At 42.0% G+C, this 27733-nt stretch overlaps 1 protein-coding gene across 2 annotated transcripts in view; it reads right to left on the minus strand.

Annotated features, from left to right (window-relative positions):
* The window catches only part of LOC112252507 (low-density lipoprotein receptor class A domain-containing protein 3), a 121818-nt gene that overhangs the window by 59710 nt on the left and 34375 nt on the right, over positions 1-27733 (minus strand). For both annotated transcript variants that reach the window (XM_042323232.1, XM_024423781.2), the window contains exon 2: positions 2951-3097. In XM_042323232.1, the coding sequence (XP_042179166.1) occupies positions 2951-3097 (147 nt within the window). The remainder of the gene's footprint in view (positions 1-2950; positions 3098-27733) is intronic.

Here is a 27733-nt window from a genome sequence, read left to right on the forward strand (position 1 = left end):
GGAGACTGAAAAGATTTGGCATGGAACCTCAGATCCTCAAAAGGTTTTACAGCTGCACCATCGAGAGCATCCTGACGGGTTGCATCACTGCCTGGTATGGCAACTGCTCGGCCTCTGACCTCAAGGCACTACAGAGGGTAGTGTGTACGGCCCAGTACATCACCAGGGCCAAGCTTCCTGCCATCCAGGACCTCTATACCAGGCAGTGTCAAAGACTCCAGCCACCCTAGTCATAGACTGTTCTCTCTGCTACCGCACGGCAAGCGGTACCAGAGAGCCAAGTCTAGGTCCAAGAGGCTTCTAAACAGCTTCTACCCCCAAGCCATAAGACTCCTGAACAGCTAATCAAATGGCTACCCAGACTATTTATCCCCTCCCCCACACTGCAGCTACTCTTTGTTATCATCTATGTATAGCCACTTTAATAACCCTACCTGCATGTACATAATTACCTTAATTACATCGACACCGGTGCCCCCGCACATTGACACATTGATTCTGTACCGGTACCCCCTGTATATAGCCCCACTATTGTTATTTGCTGCTCTTTAATTGCTTGTTTTTCTTATCTTTAACAAATGTATTTTTTTTAGGTATTTTCTTAAATCTGCATTGTTAATTAAGGGCTTGTAAGTAAGCATTTCACTGTAAGGTCAACAAAATTTGATGTGTCTGTGTGTGTGTGTGTGTGTGTGTGTGTGTGTGTATGTGTGTGTGTGTGTCAAGGAGGAGACAGACAAAAACAACTAAATTCTCCGACAAAGGAGTAGGGATATCTATAAGGTATTTTAATACCAATGCATCCACTCGGCTTCAGTGTCAATTAGAGTAACTTCATGCGAACCCATTCACATTGTTTCAGCATCAATTCAAATGATTTCATACGAAGGTGATCACTGCACGTTAGCATCAGTGCAATGGTGAGGTTAAAACTCTTGACAGAGCAGAGAGCTGTCTGAAGAACCAAGCCTAACCTAACCTGTCTGCTCTGCCAAGGCCAGGAGGTGAAGTGATGGAAGTGAAGGGGATGGGTTAGATGGGTTACAGAGACCTCAGGCTGAGAGAGGAAAGGAGGGAGGAGGAAAATTGAGTGAGAGAGAGAGAGAGGTAGTCAGAGAGTAGAAAGGATTAGGGAGAGAGAGAGAGAGAGAGATAGAGACAAAGAGAGAGAAAGAGAGAGACAAAGAGAGAGACAAAAAGAGAGAGACAAAAAGAGAGAGACAAAAAGAGAGAGACAAAAAGAGAGAGACAAAGAGAGAGACAAAGAGAGAGACAAAAAGAGAGACAAAAAGAGAGAGACAAAAAGAGAGAGACAAAAAGAGAGAGACAAAGAGAGAGTCAAAGAGAGAGACAAATAGAGAGAGACAAATAGAGAGAGACAAATAGAGAGAAAGAAAGAGAGAACAACAATCCATGAACAACTCCAGTGTGACGTGTCATCTTGGGAATCAGGGTCCCGTTGGCACAATTTGAGTTGTCTGGTGACTTCCTGAGCTGCCACAGCAAACAGAGAGAGTGTTGGCGAAGAAGGGATGGAAGGAGAGGACAAGGGGTAGGGCAGTGTGTGTGTGTATGTGTGTGTGTGTGTGTGTGTGTGTGTGTGTGTGTGTGTGTGTGTGTGTGTGTGTGTGTGTGTGTGTGTGTGTGTGTGTGTGTGTGTGTGTGAGCATTGGGTTATGAGAGTTAGGAGGGTGTGTAAACTGGGGCTGAGCCACATGTACATTTCCCAGAGGCGTCTTAAAGTCTCAGCAGAACCAGAAGGGAAGGGGGTGAGTAGATGTTTGGCAGGGACCTAACACCCGTCCCACCCAACATGAGGAGGAAACATGTTCCTTAATTGGAGAAAAATAATTAGGTGAGTAAAAGGTAGGGTAACAGTCATCAGAGGGGAATGAGGGGGAAAACCCACCTGGAGATGAAGAGAGGGGGAGAGAGAGAGAGCAAGAGCGAGCAAGAGAGAGAGAGAGAGAGAGAGAGAGAGAAATGGGATACTTGTAGACATATTCACTTAAGAAGGGAGAATGAGACGGGGTGTGGTGGGGGTGTCGATGCATCGACTTGAGATGGGAGTTCCCCTTAAAGGGGTAATCCGCAATTGCTACATCCATTTTTGTACTTGTACATTCACGATATGTACCCATTGATTCTTGAAGAATATAACAGTTATATATATTAGTTAAACTGACTTACCCCATCAGAACCCAAAATATAAGGTTGTTTTACTCCAATGTTTGTGTACATTTACTTTGTTTACAAACACTGTATATAGGCCCAAAACATGACTAAAACTATCATTTGGATATCGTGGATGGTCAGTTCTTGCATCCATCACTCTGTCTATGAAATTGAGAGTGGTTACATTTCTCCAGCCTCATCCCTCTGCTTTTTACCAAAACAGGGGTGGGGAAATGCTTTGTTATTGTTTCTACTGCTGATTGCCTCTTTAAATATGTCAGGAGCTCAAAGTCAATGCTTATCAACATTCCCATCTTTATGTGGAGAGGGGGGATAAAGGGGGGAGAGCGGAGATAGAGGGGCGAGAGAGAGAGAGAGAGAGAGAGAGAGAGCGAGAGAGCGAGAGAGCGAGAGCGAGAGAGATAGCAGGATAGACGAAAGCTCAATAAAGATCAAAGCCAAGCAACACTAGTAGGATCATGACTTTACTGGATTATATTACCGTGGTGTTACAGTAGTATTATAATGTGCTATTTCTACACACAGGCGTAATCGTCCATTGCTTTGATGGTATTAAGTTTCCCCAAGTGCTAAACTGGGGCTATGGGTTTGTTGGATAGGGGGATGGGAGTGAGGGGGGCTAGACAAGAAAGAAGGGGAGAAGCAAGAAGCGCAGGACTAAACCTGGTCTCTGGTAACCCTTAAAATGCTTAGAGAGAGAGAGAGAATGAGAGAGAATTAGAAAGTGGAGATGGTGAAAGGGAGCTGTACTCACGGCAGCCTTTCTCGTCGCTCTTGTCGAAGCAGTCGGGCAGTCCGTCACACTGCCACCCGCCTGGGACACACTTCCCGTCCCCACACATGAAGTTCCCTGGGATGTTACACTCTGTGGTGAAGTTGTTCCCCGGAAGGAGCTGGCTCTCTGTGGGAGAGGAGGAAAGGAGAAAATGGAGGAGAGGGGTGGAGGGGAGAGGAGGAGGATGAGGATGATGAGGAAGAGGATGGGAAAGATGAGGAAGAGGACGAGGATGGTGAAGAAGATGAAAAGAAGGAGGAAGATGAAGTGGAAGAGGAAGAGGGAAATATTGTTACAATCTGAGAACTTGAACGGTAGAATAATATTGCATTCAAAAGATAATAATCTCACAGTCAAAAGGCAGGCTATTATTATCTCCAAATGGAAAATATTAAAGGCATTCCTATATCAGTATCCAGGCAGGTCATAAAAACAGAGGATAGCATCATGAATACCAATATGAAAGTATGAAAGGGTCATATGGTGATAACAGTCAGTCTCTGAGTCAGTCTACTGCTGGCTAATATAAAGAAGGGCAGATAAGGACACACACATCAAGCACACACACACACACATTTTCCATCTGATTTCCCTATTGCTAAATACGACAAAACTTGCAAAACTTGCGTGCATCATTGCATAGTGAAGACTCCTTTCTAGATTCCTATGGAGACTATGACCCATTTGCCTTAGAAGACAATATGGGTATGTATGGCATCAAGTACATTTGCAAAGCTCTTCCATTGTATGATCCATTGATCCACAAGCAGAGCAGCAGAGAAGCACAGTGGCCTGTGGGCAATTCCACAATAACAGTAGCAGACACTCAGATTGCCAGACAGTATGCCAAACAAAAAACATTGATTTTAAAGTTTAACAAACCATACAACTCTATGCACAATGACTACTTTTAACAATTTACACTGAACATAACACATTTACTGGAAGAACTGTGCAGATGCAAAGTTTGGTAACAGAATTATGGTAAAATCTCCCTCAGTTTTTGTGTCCACGCTTTCCAAAAACTCTGTTAGAGCTCTGCTCCAAATGAAGAGTTAAAGATGTTTGCAGAAAGAATGGGGGTGAAGCGGATTTACACCCGGTGACGGAATTGCGGCAACAGAATTTCATCATGGGTCCCTGATCTGTACTACACAGAAATGCATACTTTTGGATATGAATGTAATTTTAAATAGGTACAGAAAGGTATAAATATGCAATATCCTTCTTTGCATATTTGGGTATTATTCTACACACTGGCTATTCTTTTAATGAGTTCTGCCCCCAAACAAGACCACATTTGGTTGGTCCGGTCTGGACCAAATCTAAACCAATCATAGACATCTCTGTTTCACAAGTTTGGACATCAATGTACAGCACAGTAGAGTACAATAGAGTACAGTAAAGTTTTGTACAGTACAGCAGAGTTCAGTACATTCTGTGTACTCAACTCTAGTGTTCTCTACTGTGTAGTGTACTGAACTCTACTTTACTGTACTGAACTATACTCTACATGTATTTTATTTGGTAACGGAATTGAGTTTTAATTACTTAATAATTCATAAACAAAAATGTATAACAGTAAAAACACTAACTAATTGATAGGTCTACCTTTAATTCTTACTTCTGTGAACTTCCATTATCCTCCCTCCTCATGACGGAGAGAAATTAGAAAATATCGTAAAGATATGTGGTTTTTAAGTAATGGAATTTGAACTGAGAGAAGGCAGAGAAATGTATCCGAAATGAAATATAAGTGTTGATATTAGTCAGGGGTCTTTACTTCAACATTATTATGTTTTCATACGTTTCTCATACCTTTTAAGACTTTTCTGGCAGATGTTTTAGGTTTGTTTCCCTTTTCCATCTCTCTGACCAGAAATGAAAGCCTTTGCTTATTCCTAATTTTTAGGATGGACAACTGTGGGAAAATGTACACACTACCAGTCCAAAGTTTTAGAACAAACCTACTCATTCAAGGGTTTTCTTTATTTTACTATTTTCTACATTTTAGAATAATAGTGAAGACATCAACACTAGGAAATAACACATATTAGAATCATTTAGAAACCAAAAGAGTGTTAAACAAATCAAAATATATTTATTCAAATAGCCACCCTTTGCCTTGATGACAGCTTTGCACACTCTTGGCATTATCTCAACCAGCTTCACCTGGAATGCTTTCCCAACATTATTGAAGGAGTTCCCACATATGTAGAGCATTTGCTGGCAGCTTTTCCTTCCCTCTGCAGTCCGACTCATCCCAAATCATATACAGTGGGGAGAACAAGTATTTGATAACCTGCAAAATCGGGAGTGTTTCCTACTTACAAAGCATGTAGAGGTCTGTCATTTTTATCATAGGTACACTTCAACTGCGAGAGACGGAATCTAAAACAAAAATCCAGAAAATCACATTGTATGATTTTTAAGTAATTAATTAGCATTTTATTGCATGACATAAGTATTTGATCACCTACCAACCAGTAAGAATTCCGGCTCTCACAGACCTGTTAGTTTTTCTTTAAGAAGCCCTCCTGTTCTCCACTCATTACCTGTATTAACTGCACCTGTTTGAAGACGTTACCTGTATAAAAGACACCTGTCCACACACTCAATCAAACATACTCCAACCTCTCCACAATGGCCAAGACCAGATAGATGTGTAAGGACATCAGGGATACAATTTTAGACCTGCACAAGGCTGGGATGGGCTACAGGACAATAGGCAAGCAGCTTGGTGAGAAGGCAACAACTGTTGGCGCAATTATTAGAAAATGGAAGAAGTTCAAGATGACAGTCAATCACCCTCGGTCTGGGGCTCCATGCAAGATCTCACCTCGTGGGGCATCAATGAGCATAAGGAAGGTGAGGGATCAGCACAGAACTACACGGCACGACCTGAAGAGAGCTGGGACCACAGTCTCAAAGAAAACCATTAGTAACACACTACGCCGTCATGGATTAAAATCCTGCAGCACACGCAAGGTCCCCCTGCTCAAGCCAGCGCATGTCCAGGCCCGTGTAAAGTGTGCCAATGACCATCTGGATGATCCAGAGGAGGAATGGGAGAAGGTAATGTGATCTGATGAGACAAAAATAGAGCTTTTTGGTCTAAACTCCACTCGCTGTGTTTGGAGGAAGAAGAAGGAGGAGTACAACCCCAAGAACACCATCCCAACCGTGAAGCATGGAGGTGGAAACATCATTCTTTGGGGATGCTTTTCTGCAAAGGGGACAGGACGACTACACCGTATTGAGTGGAGGATGGATGGGGCCATGTATCGAGAGATCTTGGCCAACAACTTCCTTCCCTCAGTAAGAGCATTGAAGATGGGTCGTGGCTGGGTCTTCCAGCATGACAATGACCCGAAACACACAGCCAGGGCAACTAAGGAGTGGCTCCGTAAGAAGCTTCTAAAGGTCCTGGAGTGGCCAAGCCAGTCTCCAGACCTGAACCCAATAGAAAATCGTTGGAGGGAGCTGAAAGTCCGTATTGCCCAGCAACAGCCCCGAAACCTGAAGGATCTGGAGAAGGTCTGTATGGACGAGTGGGCCAAAATCCCTGCTGCAGTGTGTGCAAACCTGGTCAAGAACTACAGGAAACGTATGATCTCTGTAATTGCAAACAAAGGTTTCTGTACCAAATATTAAGTTCTGCTTTTCTAATGTATCAAATACTTATGTCATGCAATAAAATACAAATGAATTACTTAAAAATCAAACAATGTGATTTTCTGGATTTTTGTTTTAGATTCCGTCTCTCACAGTTAAAGTGTACCTATGGTAAAAATGACAGACTTCTACATGCTTTGTAAGTAGGAAAACCGGCAAAATCGGCAGTGTATCAAATACTTGTTCTCCCCACTGTATGTACTGTACCTTAATTTCAAAGGAATATAGACTCTTAGCTTTCATTTGACAGCCAATTTAACATGATCCTAAGAATTTCACATGTTGCTGCTCATGGGTCTTTTACATGGAAATGACCCTGTCTGATCTTTAATAAGTGGGATAGGGCAGAACTTGTTGATACACTCCAGCAATAGACTAATGAGTTAGAATGTAAACCATGTGCTGCTGGGCTGGCTGGTTGGGCTCTGACACTGTGGTGGGGAAGGATGCACTTAAGTGATAATTTCCCGAGAAGCCGGTGTTTGGAGGATATAGAGTTGAAGTTGTAAGTTTACATACACTTAGGTTGGAGTCATTAAAACTCGTTTTTCAACCACTCCACAAATGTCTTGCTAACAAACTATAGTTTTGGTTAGGACATCTACTATGTGCATGACACAAGTAAATTTTCCAACAATTTTTTGCAGACAGATTATTTCACTGTATCACAATTCCAGTGGGTCAGAAGTTCACATACACTAAGTTGACTGTGCCTTTAAAATGATTGGGAAATTCCAGAAAATTATGTCATGGCTTTCGAAGCTTCTGATAGGCAATTGACAACATTTGAGTCAATTGTCGTTGTACCTGTGGATGTATTTCAAGGCCTACCTTCAAACTCAGTGCCTCTTTGTCTGACAACATGGGAAAATCAAAAGAAATCAGCCAAGACCTCAGAAAGAAATGGTTGACCTCTACAAGTCTGGTTCATCCTTGGGAGCAATTTCCAAACGCCTGAAGGTACCACATTCATCTGTACAGACAATAGTACGCAAGTATAAACATCATGGGACCACGCAGCCATCCTACCGCTCAGTTCTGTCTCCTAGAGATGAACATACTTTGGTTACGAAAAGTGCAAATCAATCCCAGAACAGCAGCAAAGGACCCTGTGAAGATGCTGGAGGAAACAGGTACAAAAGTATCTATATCTACAGTAAAACATAACATAACCTGAAAGGCTGCTCAGCAAGGAAGAAGCCACTGCTCCAAAACCGCCATAAAAAAGCCAGACTACGGTTTGCAACTGCACATGGGGACAAAGATCATACTTATTGGAGAAATGTCCTCTGGTCTGATGAAACAAAAATATAACTGTTTGGCCATAGAGTCAATCACGGATTACAAAAAGAAAACCAGCACAAACCACGGACCAGGTTGTCTTGCTCCCAGGCAGACTAAATAACTTTTTTGCCCGCTTTGAGAACAATACAGTGCCACTGACACGGCCCGCAACTAAAACATGCGGACTCTCCTTCACTGCAGCCGACGTGAGGAAAACATTTAAACATGTCAACCCTCGCAAGGCTGCAGGCCCAGACGGCATCCCCAGCCGCGCCCTCAGAGCATACGCAGACCAGCTGGCTGGTGTGTTTACGGACATATTCAATCAATCCCTATCCCAGTCTGTTGTTCCCACATGCTTCAAGAGGGCCACCATTGTTCCTGTTCCCAAGAAAGCTAAGGTAACTGAGCTAAACGACTACCGCACCGTAGCACTCACTTCCGTCACCATGAAGTGCTTTGAGAGACTAGTCAAGGACCATATCACCTCCACCCTACCTGACACCCTAGACCCACTCCAATTTGCTTACCGCCCAAATAGGTCCACAGACGATGCAATCTCAACCACACTGCACACTGCCCTAACCGATCTGGACAAGAGGAATACCTATGTGAGAATGCTGTTCATCGACTACAGCTCGGCATTTAACACCATAGTGCCCTCCAAGCTCGTCATCAAGCTCGAGACCCTGGGTCTCGACCCCGCCCTGTGCAACTGGGTACTGGACTTCCTGACGGGCCGCCCCCAGATGGTGAGGGTAGGCAACAACATTTCCACCCCGCTGATCCTCAACACTGGGGCCCCACAAGGGTGCGTTCTGAGCCCTCTCCTGTACTCCCTGTTCACCCACGACTGCGTGGCCACGCACGCCTCCAACTCAATCATCAAGTTTGCGGACGACACAACAGTGGTAGGCTTGATTACCAACAACGACGAGACGGCCTACAGGGAGGAGGTGAGGGCCCTCGGAGTGTGGTGTCAGGAAAATAACCTCACACTCAACGTCAACAAAGTAAGGAGATGATTGTGGACTTCAGGAAACAGCAGAGGGAACACCCCCCTATCCACATTGATGGAACAGTAGTGGACAGGGTAGTAAGTTTTAAGTTCCTCGGCGTACACATCACAGACAAACTGAATTGGTCCACCCACACAGACAGCATCGTGAAGAAGGCGCAGCAGCGCCTCTTCAACCTCAGGAGGCTGAAGAAATTTGGCTTGTCACCAAAAGCACTCACAAACTTCTACAGATGCACAATCGAGAGCATCCTGTCGGGCTGTATCACTGCCTGGTACGGCAACTGCTCCGCCCACAACCGTAAGGCTCTCCAGAGGGTAGTGAGGTCTGCACAACGCATCACCTGGGGCAAACTACCTGCCCTCCAGGACACCTACACCACCCGATGTCACAGGAAGGCCATAAAGATCATCAAGGACAACAACCACCCGAGCCACTGCCTGTTCACCCCGCTATCATCCAGAAGGCGAGGTCAGTACAGGTGCATCAAAGCTGGGACCGAGTGACTGAAAAACAGCTTCTATCTCAAGGCCATCAGACTGTTAAACAGCCACCACTAACATTGAGTGGCTGCTGCCAACGCACTGACTCAACTCCAGCCACTTTAATAATGGGAATTGATGGGAAATGATGTAAAATATATCACTAGCCACTTTAAACAATGCTACCTAATATAATGTTTACATACCCTACATTATTCATCTCATATGTATATGTATATACTGTACTCTATATCATCTACTGCATCTTTATGTAATACATGTATCACTAGCCACTTTAACTATGCCACTTTGTTTACATACTCATCTCATATGTATATACTGCACTCAATACCATCTACTGTATCTTGCCTATGCCGCTCTGTACCATCACTCATTCATGTATCTTTATGTACATATTCTTTATCCCAATACACTTGTGTTTATAAGGTAGTAGTTTTGGAATTGTTAGCTAGATTACTTGTTGGTTATTACTGCATTGTCGGAACTAGAAGCACAAGCATTTCGCTACACTCGCATTAACATCTGCTAACCATGTGTATGTGACAAATAGAATTTGATTTGATTTGATGACATTGTTATGTTTGGAGGAAAAAGGGGGAGGTTTGCAAGCCAAAGAACACCATCCCAACCGTGAAGCACGGGGGTGGCAGCATCATGTTGTGGGGGTGCTTTGCTGCAGGAGGGACTGGTGCACTTCACAAAATAGAGGGCATCATGAGGCAGGAAAATGATGTGGATATATTGAAGCAACATCTCAAGACATCAGCCAGGAAGTTAAAGCTTGGTCGCCAATGGGTCTTCCAAATGGACAATGACCCCAAGCATACCTCCAAAGTTGTGGCAAAATGTCTTAAGGACAACAAAGTCAAGGTATTGGAGAGGCCATTACAAAGCCATGACCTCAATCCCATAGAAAATGTGTGGGCAGAACTCAAAAAGTGTGTGCGAGCAAGGAGGCCTACAAACCTGACTCAGTTACACCAGCTCTGTCAGGTGGAATGGGCCAAAATTCACCCAACGTATTGTGGGAAGCTTGTGGAAGGATACCAGAAACGTTTTACCCAATTTAAACCATTTAAAGGCAATGCTACCAAATAATAATTGAGTGTATGTAAACGTCTGACCCACTGGGAATATGATGAAAGAAATAAAAGCTGAAATAAATCACTCCACTACTATTCTGACATTTCACATTCTTAAAATAAAGTGGTGATCCTAACTGACCTAAAACAGGGAAATTTTACTGGGATTAAAAGTCAGGAAATGTTTAAATGTATTTGGCTAAAGTATATGTAAACTTCCGACTTCAACTGTATTGGCACGGATGTAGTTAGGCCCATGCCAATATATCCTCCAAACACGGGCATCGAGGGTATTATCACTTTCATACAACGGTTTACCAACATATTCAAATAATTATTTACATATTTTCATTAAAAACGTTATTTTGAGGAATGTATAAATTCTATTTCATCCTTCCACAAGATATAGTCCCGACACGCATCTAGGGTTGCTACCCAAGCCAGCGGGTAGTTCATTCTATCCGGTTTGGTTGCTGGAGACACTACCCAGTCATTCAGCCTTTCGTTCTGTATCTATGGACCCAGTCATTCGTTCTAAATGTTCCATTGCCATAATGGCTGGCAACGTTCTTACCCTTTGCTTGCTAACTAGCCAACTACAGCTAACTTACAGTCACGTCAAAAAGTGCAGCCAGATAACAGCACAGTAGCTGCAATTGCATTTGCTTAAGGTGTTTTCTCGTGACATTTATTTGGATACATCCATAACATTGAGCTAATGAGGCACGATTTCACCTGGCATAGAACATGTGCTCACTCATCAGGACACTGTTGAAAGGAGCTAGCCAACAACATAGCTAACAATCACTTCAAACTGAATCTGGAAAGACTGCAAACTAGCTGCACTTAGTTTCGTTTTACCTTTTTTCAATTTACATTTTACTTTGTCTATCCATAAAATGATGCCAGCTGATTCATGATTTCGACTGGCTGAGAAACCCTGCCTGTCTGTCTCGTCCCAACTTCCGACATGTTCATTACTATGGGACAGCTGGAGATCGAATTTGAATATTGAAACAATTTTGCACATGTCGGAGAGACAACCAGCAAGGTTTATACAAATCTCCACTGTTGAAAACTAAATGTTAGTCTAAAGGAAATGTGAGATCATGTCTAGATGCTTTTTATAGAGGAGATAAAGTTTAGAAATCGCTTGGCTGGGCTGATGAGACAGTGGATTGCGCAGTCAGATGGAACAGAGTAAATAGGCATTTTAACGTCATAGATTTAGCTGGTGGAAACTTGTGGCATAGACACCGGCTGGAATGCAGTTTAAACCAACCAGCATTCAAGATTAGACCCACCCATAGTATAATAACAAACAACACTACTCTATAGTCATCCAAATAATAACTTCATTTTTATTTTTATTTTACCTTTATTTTACTAGGCAAGTCAGTTAAGAACAAATTCTTATTTTCAATGACGGCCTAGGAACAGTGGGTTAACTGCCACTAAGGACACCAGGGCACAGGATGTGTCCCAGATAGCATCCTATTCCCAATACTGTACAGTGCACTACGGTCGACCAGGGCCCATAGGTCTCTGGTCAAAAGTAGTGTGCTAAAAAGGGGTCATTTGGGACGCATCCACAGTTTCACTCAGCAACCCAACCTGGACCAAACTAGGGGAGGAATACAAAGTTGTAAGAGTCCAATTTATAAATAGGCCTGTGTTATAATCAGTGGTGTAAAGTACTTAAATACAAATACTTGAAAGTACTACTTACGTAGTACTTAATATTTACATTTTTGAGGACCTTTACTTCACTTAATTTCTAATAATGTCATTTTTACTGTCACGCCCTGGTCGAAGTATTTTGTGTTTATCTTTATTTATTTGGTCAGGCCAGGGTGTGGCATGGGTTTTTGTATGTGGTGTGTATATATGGGGGATTGTAGCTAGTGGGGTGTTCTAGATAAGTCTATGGCTGTCTGAAGTGGTTCTCAATCAGAGGCAGGTGTTTATCGTTGTCTCTGATTGGGAACCATATTTAGGCAGCCATATTCTTTGAGTTTGGTGTGGGTGATTGTCCTTAGTGTCTTTGTTCCTGTCGCTGTGTTAGTTGACACAAGTATAGGCTGTTTCGGTTTTCGTTACGTTTATTGTTTTGTAGTGTTTTGTGTGTATTCGTGTTACGTTTGTTTGATTAAACATGGATCGCAATCTACACGCTGCATTTTGGTCCGACTCTCCTTCACACCTAGAAAACCGTAACATTTACACCATACATTTTCCGAACACCCAAAGTACTCGTCACATTTTCAATGCTTAGCAGGACAGGAATATTGTCTAATTCACACAATTATCAAGAGAACATCTCTGGTCATCCTACTGCATCTGTATGGCGGACTCACTAAACACATACTTTGTTTGTAAATGATGTCTGAGTGTTGGAGTGTGCCCCTGGCTATCTGTTAGTAAATAAAACATGTTTTTTTTAAATGATGCCATCTGGTGTGCTTAATATAAGGAATTTGAAATGTTTAATACTTTTACTTTTGATACTTTTAGACTTTTACTCAAGTAATATTTTACTGGGTGACTTGCACTTTTACTTGAGTCATTATCTATTATAGTATATTTACTTTTACTCAAGTATGACAATTGGGTACTTTTTCCACCACTGATTATAATTAAGGCTGACAAACTGGATTTAGTAAGTAGATTGTGAGCTGTGTTAGAATGTTGCTGCCTGTAGTGACTATGCTTTTGTTGTTATTGAGGTGCAACAGGTCCAGTATTTTAAACATGTTGTATAATTAATTAACTGGTAAGAGCATCAAACTGTTTTCCTCTATTTTCATCAGCACATAAAAACAGTGAAAACATCAACCCACGTGTTCTGTAGGGCAGAACACAATGTTCGCACTTTGTTTCATTAGACTAAATCTGAGTACATCATCAAACACACCTACACAGACACTCAGAAAACCTGCTAGGCAAGAACCTCACTGTACAACTGTGTTTTTTCTCCTGGTCCAACAGAGCTAAAGAGTCCTGTCTACTTGTTATAAATCTCTTCAGATCCAGCCACTCCCAGTGCTACATCTGAGTGATTGACAGCTGGTAAATGTCTATATAACATCCCTCTCCTCACCCTCTCAGAGGGTGTGATGCAAGATACTCTTTGTTTCTTTCAATAAAAGGAGAGAGGGATCGAGGGAGAGAGGGAAAGGGAGATATAAAAGCCTGACCTAGCAACAGCTTTCCTATGTAGCATACTAATTGCTATTTCTCTGATTGGCAGTAGAACATGCCAGCGAATTTTGTGGGATGGCTACACTGGGTTGTTTCTAACAGCTCGAGAACACAAATCCACATTGGTGCACATGCACACAACATGCATAAAGACTTGAGGGAACTAGGCTGTTTGACAAGAGGCAATGGGTTCACTGGAGCTGCTCTGCGACTGTGTGTGTGTGTGTGTGTGTTTAGCTTATCACTATGATTTGATACAGGCTGCTCCACTGCCCCATGGCCTGGTACTGTTAGCAACAGAAAACCCCAGCAGCACTACTGACACTTCTTAGATTGGCACTAACACTACACAAGGATATTGACCTACACACACACACACACACACACACACTACACACACACACACACACACACACACACACACACACACACACACACACACACACACACACACACACGTTGATCCTTAGCCTAGCTGTTCTGGGCTGAATCAATCTATAACCTCAATCTATAACACGACATTAAAGTGGCCTCTTTGACCCAGCCAGGTTAAAATATCTCCCCGCCATTGATCTGGATGGAGGAAGAGGTGAGAAATAGATTGGAATGGCATTAGAACATTCCTGAGGGGATTTTAGCAAAGGGTGTATACAATTTACTGTAGCACTGATGTTAGCATTGACACACACTGTCGGTGAGAAAACGCACTCCGCTCCCATAGTTACTGCAGACAATGGTCCACAACATAGCTGCACGTCGTGTCACACACACATCCCAATTGAGAAAATACAGACAAAGTAACATTTTCAAGACTCCAAATCTAATGAAAATGCGGAAGGGATTTTTGTGTTTGAGGAAAGTAAGAATAAGTTAGGGGATGGGTCATTATTGGACAGCTCTGAATAAGCCTGGCTTTTTATGGCAAGATGCAGGAACTTGTTTTCCAATTACACACTGATTTTAATGGGCTGGCTGTATCAGGAGCTTCTGAAGCACAGAGGGTGGTGGAGGGAAATTGGAGCCCTATGTGTGTGTGTGTGTGTGTGTGTGTGTGTGTGTGTGTGTGTATGTCTTTGTGTGTGTGTGTGTGAATATGTGTGAAAGTCTGTGCATGTGACAGCTCATAGAGAAAGGACAGGATTCTCATTCCTCTTCCTTAGACTCAACGGAGTGAATCACAAATGAGCCGACAACCTTTGGCCTGGTCAATTAAAGACACCACAAACAGAGAGAGCTGGCTGCAACCCACACACAATTAACACACAACTCAAGGACCCCAGCCACCCGGGATACGGCCTGTTTACCTCGCTACCATTTAGTAAGGCGGAGACAGTACAGGTTCATCAAAGCTGATAAACAGGTTCTATCACCAGGCCATGAAACTGTTAAAAAGTCACCACTAGCCAGCCTCCGCCCAGTACCCTGCACTGAACCTAAGTCACAGTCACTAGCCGTGCAGTAGTATCTCTAGCCAACTACCCTGCCAATACTCTACCCTGCAACTTAGACTGCTGCCCTATGAACATAGAGTTATTGAACACTGGGCACTTTAATAATGTTTACATACTGTTTTACCCACTTTATATGTATATACAGTATTCTCCTCATGGCTCATCTTATATAACTACTGATGTACACATGTTTTCTATTCACATACTGTCCATAAATCAAATAAAAATGTATTGGTCACATACACACATTTAGCAGATGTTACTGCGGGTGTAGCGTAATGCTTGTGTTCCTAGCTCCAACAGTGCAGTAGTATCTAACAATTGAAAACAATACACACAAATCTAAAAGTAAAAGAATGGAATTAATAAATATATAACTATTAGGACGAGCAATGTCAGAGTGGCAATGACTAAAATACAGTAAAATAGAATACCGTATATACATATGAAATGAATAAAGCAGTATGTAAACATGACTAAAGTGACCAGTGTTCCATTATTAAAGTGACCAATGATTCCATGTCTATGTACATGGGGCAGCAGCCTCTAGGGTTTAGGGTTGAGTAACCGGGAGGTAGCCGGTTAGTTATAGCTATTTAACAGTCTGATGGCCTTGAGATTTAAAACAGCTTCTGTCTCAGCCCCAGTTTTGATGCACCTGTAATGACCTCGCATTCTGGATGGTAGCGGGATGAACAGGCTGTGGCTAGGGTGGTTGATGTCCTTGATGATCTTTTTGGCATTCCTGAGACATTGGGTGCTGTAGGTGTCCTGAAGGGCAGGCAATGTGCTCCCAGTGATGTGTTAGACAGACCGCACCACCCTCTGGAGAGCCCTGCAGTTGCAGGCGGTGCAGTTGCCATACCAGGTGGTGATACAGCCCGACAAGATGCTCTCAATTGTTTATCAGTAAAAGTTTGTGAGGGTCTTAGGGGTTAAGACGGATTTCTTCAGACTCCTGAGGTTAAAGAGGCGCTGTTGCTCAATCTACACCACACTGTCTGTGTGGGTGGACCATTTTAGATTGTTGGCGATGTGTACGCTGAGGAACTTGAAGCTTTCCACCTTCTCTACTGAAGTTCCGTCAATGTGGATAGCGGTGTGCTCCCTCTGCTGAGTCCTGAAGTACACGATCAGCTCCTTCATTTTGTTGACGTTGAGGGAGATGTTATTTTCCTGGCAGCACCCGGCCAGGGCCCTCACCTCCTCCCTGAAGGCTGTCTCATCATTGTTGTTGTGTCGTCAGCAAACTTGATGAATGAGTTGGAGGCGTGTGTGGCCACGCAGTCATGGCTGAAGAGGGCGTACAGGAGGGGGTTGAGCACGGACCCTTGTGGGGCCCCTGTGTTGAGGATCAGAAGAAGTGAAGGTGTTGTGTCCTACCACCTGGGGGCAGCCCGTCAGGAAGTCCAGGACCCAGTTGCACAGAGCAGGGTTCAGTCTAGAGGTCGACCGATTAATCGGAATGGCCGATTAATTAGGGCCGATTTCAAGTTTTTTTATACCTTTATTTAACTAGGCAAGTCAGTTAAAGAACACATTCTTATTTTCAATGATGGCCTAGGAACGGTGGGCTAACTGCCTTGTTCATTGGCAGAACAACAGATTTTCACCTTGTCAACTCGGGGGATTCAAACTTGCAACCTTACAGTTAACTAGTCCAACACAATAACGACCTGCCTCTCTCTCATTGCACTCCACAAGGAGACTGCCTGCTACGTGAATCCAGTAAGCCAAGGTAAGTTGTTAGCTAGCATTAAACTTATCTTATAAAAAACAATCAATCATAATCACTAGTTAACTACACATGGTTGATGATATTACTAGGTATTATCTAGCGTGTCCTGCGTTGCATATAATCTGACTGAGCATACAAGCATACAAGTATCTGACTGGGCGGTGGTAGGCAGAAGTAGGTGCGTAAACATTAATTCAAACAGCACTTTCGTGCGTTTTGCCAGCAGCTCTTCGTTGTGCGTCAAGCATTGCGCTGTTTATGACTTCAAAGCCTATCAACTCCCGAGATGAGGCTGGTGTAACCGAAGTGAAATGGCTAACTAGTTAGCGTGTGCTAAGCTATACTATTACACTGGCAATACTAAAGTGCCTATGGTGTAACTGAATGACGTATGTAGGCCTCCTTGCTCACACACACTTTTTCAGTTCTGCCCACAAATTTTCTATAGGATTGAGGTCAGGGCTTTGTGATGGCCACTCCAATACCTTGACGTTGTTGTCCTTAAGCCATTTTGCCACAACTTTGGAAGTATGCTTGGGGTCATTGTCCATTTGGAAGACCCATTTGCGACCAAGCTTTAACTTCCTGACTGATATATTGAGATGTTGCTTCAATGTATCCACATCATTTTTCTGCCTCATGATGCCATCTATTTTGTGAAGTGCACCAGTCCCTCCTGCAGCAAAGCACCCCCACAACATGATGCTGCCACCCCCATGCTTCACGGTTGAGATGGTGTTCTTCGGCTTGCAAGCCTCCCCCTTTTTACTCTAAAACATAACGATGGTCATTATGGCCAATCGTTCTATTTTTGCTTAATCAGACCAGAGTACATTTCTCCAAAAAGTACGATCTTTGTCCCCATGTGCAGTAGCAGTCTGGCTTTTTTATGGCGGTTTTGGAGCAGTGGCTTCTTCCTTGCTGAGCGGCTTGTCAGGTTATGTCAATATAGGACTCGTTTGACTGTGGATACAGATACTTTGTACGTGTTTCCTCCAGCATCTTCACAAGGTCCTTTGCTGTTGTTCTGGGATTGATTTGCACTTTTCGCAGCAAAGTACGTTCATCTCTAGGAGACAGAACGCGTCTCCTTCCTGAGCGGTAGGAGGGCTGTTTGGTCCCATGGTGGTACTACTTGCGTACTATTGTTTGTACAGATGAATGTGGTACCTTCAGGCATTTGGAAATTGCTCCCAAGGATGAACCAGACTTGTGGAGGTCTACAATTTCTTTCTGAGGTCTTGGATGATTTATTTTGATTTTCTCATGATATCAAGCAAAGAGGCACTGAGTTTGAAGGTAAGCCTTGAAATACATCCACAGGTACACCCCCAATTGACTCAAATGATGTCAATTAGCCTATCAGAAGCTTCTAAAGCCATGACATAATTTTATGGAATTTTCCAAGCTGTTTAAAGGCACAGTCAACTTAGTGTACGTAAACTTCTGACCCACTGGAATTGTGATACAGTAAATTATAAGTGAAATAATCTGTCTATAAGAAATAGTTGGAAAATTTAAAAGTAGATGTCCTAACCGACTTTCCAAAACTATAGTTTACAAAAAATAAATTTGTGGAGTGGCTGAAAAATGAGTTTTAATGACTCCAACCTGAGTGTATGTAAACTTCCGACTTCAACTGATATATATAAGAGGTACAAAAGTACCGGACTCTGACTTTGCTCGTTCTGATGCGTTCTGACGCAGCAATATGTGAGCCATGTGCCCAGTGTTCCCTGCCCTCTGTACAGACCAATAACAATGCAGGAGAGAGGGATGACTAGGGAGGAAGAAAGGAGCTGAGGAGGAAGAAAGAGAAGGTTAGGGGAGGAGAAAAAGAAGAGAGGGATAACTGCAGAGTTGTGCATCAGTCAGCCCTCTTCTGATGTGACCTTGGCGTCTCCAGCCAAGACTCCCTGATGTCTCTATTTACACATGCACGCCCAACCACGCTCACTGCCGTGCCCACACACAGCAATGTACCTGTATACCAGAAGTTCTCTCACTAGAGGTGGGATAATAAGTAAGATGAGGCCGACAGACATGGCAGCTCTGCTTCTACCTGCTAAGCAACATTGCAGTATTTTGTTTTTATTGGTTATTTCTTACATCATTAGCCCAGAACGTTTTTTGTGTTATTACATACTGCTGGTTAGAACTTGTGGATGTCAGAGTGATGGTAACTCACCCGCATTACAAACACGAATAAGACTTTGGAAAATTGGATCGTTTGTTCGCACCCCCCAGGGCAAATGAACTTATCCCAGAGGCTGCTCCAAGACGCCGCTGGCTGAGAAGAGGTATTCGGAGTGGACTTCTAGTCCGACTCAGGAGGCGGGCACACCATCCACCACTTCAGAGTCTCTGGACAATAAAGTAGACGAGCTCAGGGCGAGGATCTCCTTCCAGAGAGACATCAGGGACTGTAACATACTCTGTTTTACGGAATCATGGCTCTCTCCGGATATACTGTCCTCGTTCATACAGCCAGCTGGGTTCTCAGTACACTGCGCAGACAGGAATAAAGAACACTCCGGGAAGAAGAAGGGCAGTGGTGATTGTTTCATGATTAACCACTCATGATAGTGATAACGTAGAGAAACTCAAGTCCTTTTGTTCACCTGACCTAGAATACCCTACAATCAAATGTCGACCGTATTACCTCCCAAGACAATTCTCTTCGGTTATAGTCACAGCAGTGTATATTCCCCCTCAAGCCGATACCACAACGGCCTTCAAGGAACTACACTGGACTTTATGCAAACTGGAAACCACATATCCTGAGGCAGCATTTATTGTAGCTGGGGATTTTAACAAAGAAAATTTGAGGAAAACGCTACCGAAGTTCTATCAACACATTGACTGTAGTACTCGAGCTGGGATAACACTCGACCACTGCTAGTCTCTCTTCCGGGATGCCTACAAGGCCATTCCCCGCCCTCCATTCGGCAAATCAGATCACAACTCCAACTCTCTTCCTATAGGCAGAAACTCAAACAGGAAGTGCCCATGCTAAGGTATTTTCGACGCTGGGCTGACCAAATCGGAATCCATGCTCCAAGATTGCTTTGATCACACGGACTGATTATATGTTCCGGGTAGCCGTCAGAGAATAACATTAATGCATGAACGGACATGGTGACGGAGTTGATGAGGAAGTATATAGGTTATGTTGTTCCCACTGTGACTATTAAAACTTACCAAAACCAGAAACCATGGATAGATGGCAGCATTACAGCTAAACTGAAAGCACAAACCACCTCATGTAACCATGGAAAAACAAACAGTGTAGTTATTCCCTCCGTAAGGCAATCAAACAGGCAAAACATCAGTACAGAGACAAAGTGGAGTCGGAATTCAATGGATCAGACACAAAACGTATGTGGCAGGGTCTACAGACAATCACAGATTACGAAGGAAAAACAAGCCATGTCATGGACACTGACATCTTCTTAATTTCATTATTTTACTTTTAGATTTGTGTGTGTTGTTGTGATTTGTTAGATATCACTCCACTGTTGGAGTGAGGAACACAAGCATTTCGCAACACCCGAATAACATCTGCTAAATTTGTATGTGACCAATAAAACTTGATTTGATAACACACAGAATATTAGCACAGTCAGCCAGGCCAAATCCCACTACGGAGTAGACAAGATTTTTGTTTTGAGCCCTCCAGACTCAACTACAACAGAATATCACAAGGCTTCAACAGCACAACACATCTGTTATCTTACTATTGTACATGTCTACCAAGATCTTGAAATTCTGGTTATAAACACCAATCAAAAAAAATGCTCTTGTTCAGTCACATTAAAAAATATGCAGAAGGAAGACCTTACAAAGGCCTTTTCCATTGGAGTGTTGATTTATTAAAGGAGGCTTGCATAAAACAGGCAAAATACGCCTGGAACCCCGCCCTAACCCCCAGGACACATGCACTACACCCTGAGTAGTAAACAAGTCGCTCCACATGGGTCTGGGCTCTAGAATGTACTAACAAAACTTATGAAGGGTTGTTTCCACCTCAAAAAGCACCCACCATCTCTGATTGTTCTGAAATTATTTCTGTAGTTAGTAACATATACAATTAGCATTCCCGAAACATTATTTTGTTTAAATATAATTTAATCTCTAATTTAAAATTCTAGGATTCAGATAATATTCAATAAATATAGTACCCAACATGCGATTTGGCCCAAACTTAAAAAGACATAAATGGATCCCCAAAAATGTTCCAAAGCCACCCACGGACCCCCACCTCACATGCTAAGCCAATCCAAACAACCAGTATACAGTATCGGAGGTATGACGCTTTGGCTTGGAGTATTGCTTCTCCATACTATAAAATGTATTCCTTGTGAATCTGGTTTTCCTCTGTTGAGAAAAATGTGTCATTACGTTACTTGCATTATTTCCCATAAAGAAGTGCGGAAGTACCATGTTATGACCACTAGATAGGAAGAAGTTTGATCCAAGTCGGATGTTGAGTACCATATTTATTGAATATTATCTGAATCCTATAAATTAAAATGGCCAATTTGGGTGCAATCAATTAATTTCTCCAAGATCAAATACAATTTCAACAAAATTATGTTTCAGGAATGCCTGTCTTTCCTGTTTTTAACTACATAAACGATTTCAGAACAATCTGAGATGTTGAGTGTCATGGCTTGCTGAAATAACATGAAACGGCTCTGCATATTGTGCCCAAAACAGTTGGTGCCTCACTCTCTTTTCTCTTGTTCCCTTTGCACACACAAATAAGCAAATAAAACACTCTCTCTCACTAACTCTCTCAAGTCGCTGAGAGCCAGGCGATCAATGCCACTTCATTCTTGGCCAGACACTTTGCTCGCTCCCTGCAATAAGCTCTCTCTGGTAGGGGCAAGGTTCACAGGAAAATAAAAAAGGCGCCTGAGTTGTAAAAAACAAACAATAAAGTGCACATTAACAGCGTCCCAGCTAGCACATAATGTTCTGAGAACAATATGTTTCTGAGAGTGTGGTTGTCCATTGGTTATTTTACATACAACCTTCCCACAGCTTTCTGGGAATGGTGCAGGATAGTTGCTTAGCTTTGGATCATTCTCAGCACATTAAGGACATTGACATTACTGATTATTACTTTTTTTATGTTTAAACGTGGTTACACTTCATTTCAATTTTGGTAATGTTCTCAAACTAGTTTGTATTTGGGAATGCGCCCAAATAATTCAGATAATGTTAAGAAACAATGTTCTTCTGTGGGAATTTCAGCATAAAGTTTCCTACAGGTTTCCTCGTGGTTCAATTTAAAGTGAAGTTCTCAAATTGTTCCAAAAAACGTTATGAAACAACATTCTTCTGTGGGAATTTCAGTACGTCAGCATAATGTATCCTACATGTTTCCTCATGGTTCTAATTAAAGTCATGTTCTCAAATTTCTCCGAGGACATTAAGAAAACTTTCCATAAAAGCCACAAGAAACTTTTGTAATGCTCAGAGAATGTTCTAGGAATGTTATTAAAAATGATATACATTCAATTCTCAGCATCAAAACTCTTCCTGTCCTTTATCTTGTTAAGTGTGTTCAGGTGTGTTTGCCGCATCTACTAATTGGCAACACCTGATCTTAATGAATGCTTGTTTCCTTTGAAATTAGGTCTAGTTGAATAGACTGAAATGAACTGTAGGTTTGAATCTCACTGAGGCCGTGTAACAATAAAAAAATATGTTTGCATGATTAGGGCTGTGGGGTCACTACATTTCATCAATCAGTGATTGTCAAGCAAGTAACTGTTGATCTCACGGTAATTGACCGTTATTTAACATGAACACATTCATTAACATTTTTTTTTAATACATCCATGTAGTATAGCCTACACCTTCACAATAAATACATTATTTATTTTAAACAGGTCTAAAGAAGCATGAGATTAAGAAAATGTAGCCTATTTCAGAAGAAAACAATCGCATACTCTGAGTTGTCCTTATGTTATGTCCTGATCTGGCTAGGCCAAAGGGCTGTGAGCTACACTAGTTCATTTAGCAGACAAGACCTGCTTAGAATTTCGTGGCATTATTTTATATTATTTTATAGTTTGAATAATACAATTGAACAAAGCTGAATAAAATATAAATATTTTTTCTCCAAACGATTTGAGGGAGTGCACACATGCGGCTATTCTGTGTTGAGCAGTTAAAATAGGTACTCCCTATATGCTTAATTTAGAGTTACTAATGAGTTATTAGAGTTATACATTTAGTTGTTCTACAAATGTTGGGCTATATGTTTGGATTTTTAATAAATTGTAAAAAAGAAAAAAAAGTTGCTTGAAAGGCATGAGCTCTGCTTTGTTTTTGCGCAGGCTGTACACACTCCAACAGTCTCTCATTCACAGTTTGACAAGCACTTGATAATGCCTCGAATTTCACGGTGGCATCCCCTTTGTGAACGTAGCACACCCTAAAAAAATCCATGCCTTTTGTGGACCGGAGTGCTGCGTTGTGCCATTCTCCCTGAGCACTGTGCAATACAAAGCGCCTCTCACTTACATGGCTCTCCATCACGTGATTGGGTCTTTCTCACAGGCTAAAAGTGAAGACAGACACATCAGGGACGCAACTGCTATGCCCCATAGTACAAAAGTCGACCTATTCTATTCTGTGCGAGAAATACATTTTCCAAACATAGTCTGGGACAGTTGTGAGATGCAATAGATCACAAATTAATACAACCACTAGCATAAAAAAAAAACTTTTTTACGCAATGTGGCTGATGTAACAGATCAGAACGTTTAGCTTAAAATGTTGATAAACTATTAGGCTATTTCTTCACATTATCAGAGCAGCAATGTGCACATGGCAGTAGGCTATAAGCACAAATGTTCCATTAGCGGGAAAACACCTTTATCAAAAGTGACCGCAAATAAGATTATGAACGTAATGCTTTTATTATAAAAAGGTGCATATTTATGGTGAAAAGTATCTTCCCCAAACATGAGTCTCATGCACTGCTTATGTATGCCAGTTAGGCCCTTGTAAAGCAGATTCATGTGCTTAATTTTAATAAAGTTTGTGATACAAAAACATATAGGCCTATTGGCTAGGCTACATAAGGTGTGGAACTATGATTCTTATGCTGGGCATCATTCACAAGTGATAATATATAATTCACAAGTGATAAGCTAATATTGTCATCCATTAGACTATTCTTGATTTAATCTGGTCTTTACATACACTAAATAATATATATGTGTGAAATTTGTTTTTGATTTAGAATGGACCATGCACCGGTCTGTCTCAAAACAGGGGCAGCAGGAAAAAACAAATGTCATCTATGCACTTAAATAGCAAATGGAGGACGCTTTTCCTTTGGTTCATTTTCATGCCAGCCAGGTAGGCTATACTCCTGTTTTAAAATTAAACAATGTACTTAATATTAGGAAAGATGATAAATAAATATAGTAGGCCTAGCCTATAAAAAGCTGATGAGATCCTCCTCTTTTTAGTAGAGGCCATCACTCTGTTTTCTCAGGCAATTGCAAAACCTATAGAAATGTTGCTCAACATGAGCTCATGAAGTGTTTGATTCGATTTTCGAAAACCTTTGCATTGATGTCAGAGTGATTAGAGGGACAATAGAGTGCTGAGTACCAGGCAGTTAGCAAGTTTGGTAGGCTACAAATGACCATCAGCAGCATCAGAGCTTGGAGAAGCCTAATTACACAATGAATAAAAGGGTCACATGGAATTTGACTGCCTTCATGACTCGTGACTGCCGGTAATACGGTCTGCCACACCAGCATGATTAATGCTTAAGGAAATACATTTCTGTGCTGGGAATTCAAACAAGTGCAGTATTACTGAAACATTGAAACATTTTAAGGAAGTTATTGAAAAACGTTAAAATAACCTATCATTTCCATTCTTCGCGCATTAATAAAATCTCCCAGGAAAACTATAATGGAACCAGAGTAAAACATTCTTAGAACATTCCCAGAACATTCAAAATGTTCACTTCCATTCTCAGAACATTTAAAAAAACGTTCAGTTTTACCAGTCAGTAAACGTATGGCTGTTCCCACAGCCAATGTGAAACCAATAATATACATTCCCACAATTTACAAGACACCAAATCTGCTAGCTGGAGTGTTTATATCTAGTTTGGGTATAAATCTAAGCCTTTTTCGCTAGAATGTGACTGCCTAGTGATTAGCGGGCAACGTAGAGGGGCACTAAAGCCTTGTTAAAAGCCTCTGCTCCAGCCTTTGTTCTAAACCATACATTATTGATGATCCATCTGTGGCCTAAAAAGAGATGTAGTGCTAAAAGAGGATGGAGAGAGAAAGAGAGAACAAGAGATAACGAGAGTGTAAGGGAGAGAGGGGCAGAGAGAGCGAGAATGAGTGAGAGAGAGAGAGAAAACCCTACTCTCCGCTCCTCTTCCATTTCCCACAGCAGCATCTGCCTGACCCTGAAGGTCATAGACAAAGTCTTAGCAGAAACCACAGGATCCACTTTTAAGGCCAATCCTTCAGTGGAGGAATTATGTGTGCATGCATGCACGCAGACATACAGACAGTTAGCTTTCTCAATTCCACCACAACTCTGCTGCCTTTTCATTTCAGTGATGTGATAGTAATGAGAGCTCAAACTTCCCTCCAAATGTCCAACCAGCACTCTCTCTAGAAGACTGGGCTATTTCCCTTATCTCCACTAAGAACCAGCAGATCCAGTAATCACCGTAAATACCCTTGTCTCCGCTGCCTATTCAACTTTAACATGACAACATTAGGAGATTGGCGTGTTTACTTCCCAACGAAAGAAGAAACTGCTGTATAATGCAATGCTCCCTCCCATACACGTGATTAATATGAGTGTAATTCCAATGTCCCCTAAAGTACAGAGCAGTTTGTATATGGCACGGGCTAGTTACATTAGTCTGGATGGTTTGGGATGCTTTCCTAATCACAACTAAGTAGAGCTGTTTTAATGTTTTTGATGTCTATTGTGGAACAGATTCCAAACTTCTGTCGACTTACGTTTACTACTTTGCTGATTAAATTAAAAGTGAATCCACAGGAATATCCTAAAAGCGAGCGAATAGTGCGAGTCAGTGCTCTTGGTAAACACAAACATAAAGATGATATTATCATTACACAGTCATAACCCTGCTCCAGTCTCCAGTGTGTTTAATAGAGCCAGTGATGGCTGCTGTTGGATCAGATTCACACTGGATGCTGACTGGCCACATTAGCCTGGCCTGAGCAAACACACTGCTATTAAATCACACAGGAAAAATCCTAAATGGCACCCTATTACTGATATAGCGCACTACTTTGAACTGGAACCCTATGGGCCATGGTCATAGGTAGTGCACTATTTTGGGAATAGGGTACATTTGGGATGCAGAAACTATTCCTCATGAATTACTATGGGATCACAGATCAAACTGCGTCTAATCTAACACAACATCATCTTATTCTGGGTGGATCAGTAGTGGACAGAGAGACGGTCACACTTTATTTGGATAGTCAGGATAGCTCATCTGTAGATGCTCTACAGATGGTCATACTATCAACAAACTATTTGTTGATAAGCAACTGCTTGCAAAGGTTAGGTTTAGAATAAGGGTTAGGCTAAGGGTTAGTAGATAATCAGTTGAAATGTTACTGATACTCTATAGAGCAACCGACAGATGGACTATCCAAATAAAGTGTTACCAGAGAGACCAAAAAACACACTCACTGAAAATGTATGTCAATTAATGAATTTGTTGTGGCAACAGGTGTATTTAGTGCTTGTGTGATAGACAATCGTGCATCAAGCATATCTGATTGAGGGTAAATAACTAGCTAATATACAGTACCGGTGAAAAGTTAGGAAAAAACCTACTCATTCAAGGGTTTTTCTTTATTTTTACTATTTTCTACACTGTAGTATAATAGTGAAGACATCAACCCTATGAAATAACAAGTGGAATCATGTAGTAATTCTTCAAAGTAGCCACCCTTTGCCTTGTTGACAGCTTTGCACACTCTTGACATTCCGTCAACCAGCTTCATGAGGTAGTAACCTGGAATGAATTTCAATTAACAGGTGTGCCTTGTTAAAAGTTAAGTTGTGAGATTTCTTTCCTTCTCAATGCGTTTGAGCCAATCAGTTGTGTTGTGACAAGGTAGGGCTTGGTATACAGAAGAAACCCTATTTGGTAAAAGACCAAGTCCATATTATGGCAAGAACAGCTCAAATAAGCACAGAGAAACAACAATCCATCATTATTTTAAGATATAAAGGTCGGTCAGTCAATCCGTTTCTTTAAGTGCCATCACAAAACCATCAAGTGCTATGATGAAACTAGCTCTCATGAGGACAGCCACAGGAAAGGAAGACACAGAGTTACCTCTTCTGCAGTCACCTGCTTGGGCCAAGAAACACAAGCAAAAGACATTCGACCGGTGGAAATCTGTCCTTTGTTCTGATGAGTCCAAATTTGAGATTTTTGGTTCCAACCACCGTGTCATTGTGAGACGCAGAGTCGGTGAACGGATGATCTCTGCATGTGTGGTTCCCACCGTGAAACATGGAGGAGGTGTGATGGTGCTTTTCTGGTGACACTGTCAGTGATTTATTTAGAATTCAAGGCACACTTAAACAGCATGGCTTCCACAGCATTCTGCAGCAATACGCCATCCCATCTGGATGGGGCTTAGTTTGTTCATTTGTTTTTCAACAAGACAATGATCCAACACACCTCCAGTTCGTGTAAGGGCTATTTGACCAAGAAGGAGAGTGATGGAGTGCTGCACCAGATGACCTGGCCTC

This window comes from Oncorhynchus tshawytscha, linkage group LG06 (assembly GCF_018296145.1).
Source record: "Oncorhynchus tshawytscha isolate Ot180627B linkage group LG06, Otsh_v2.0, whole genome shotgun sequence".
NCBI lineage: Eukaryota > Metazoa > Chordata > Actinopteri > Salmoniformes > Salmonidae > Oncorhynchus > Oncorhynchus tshawytscha.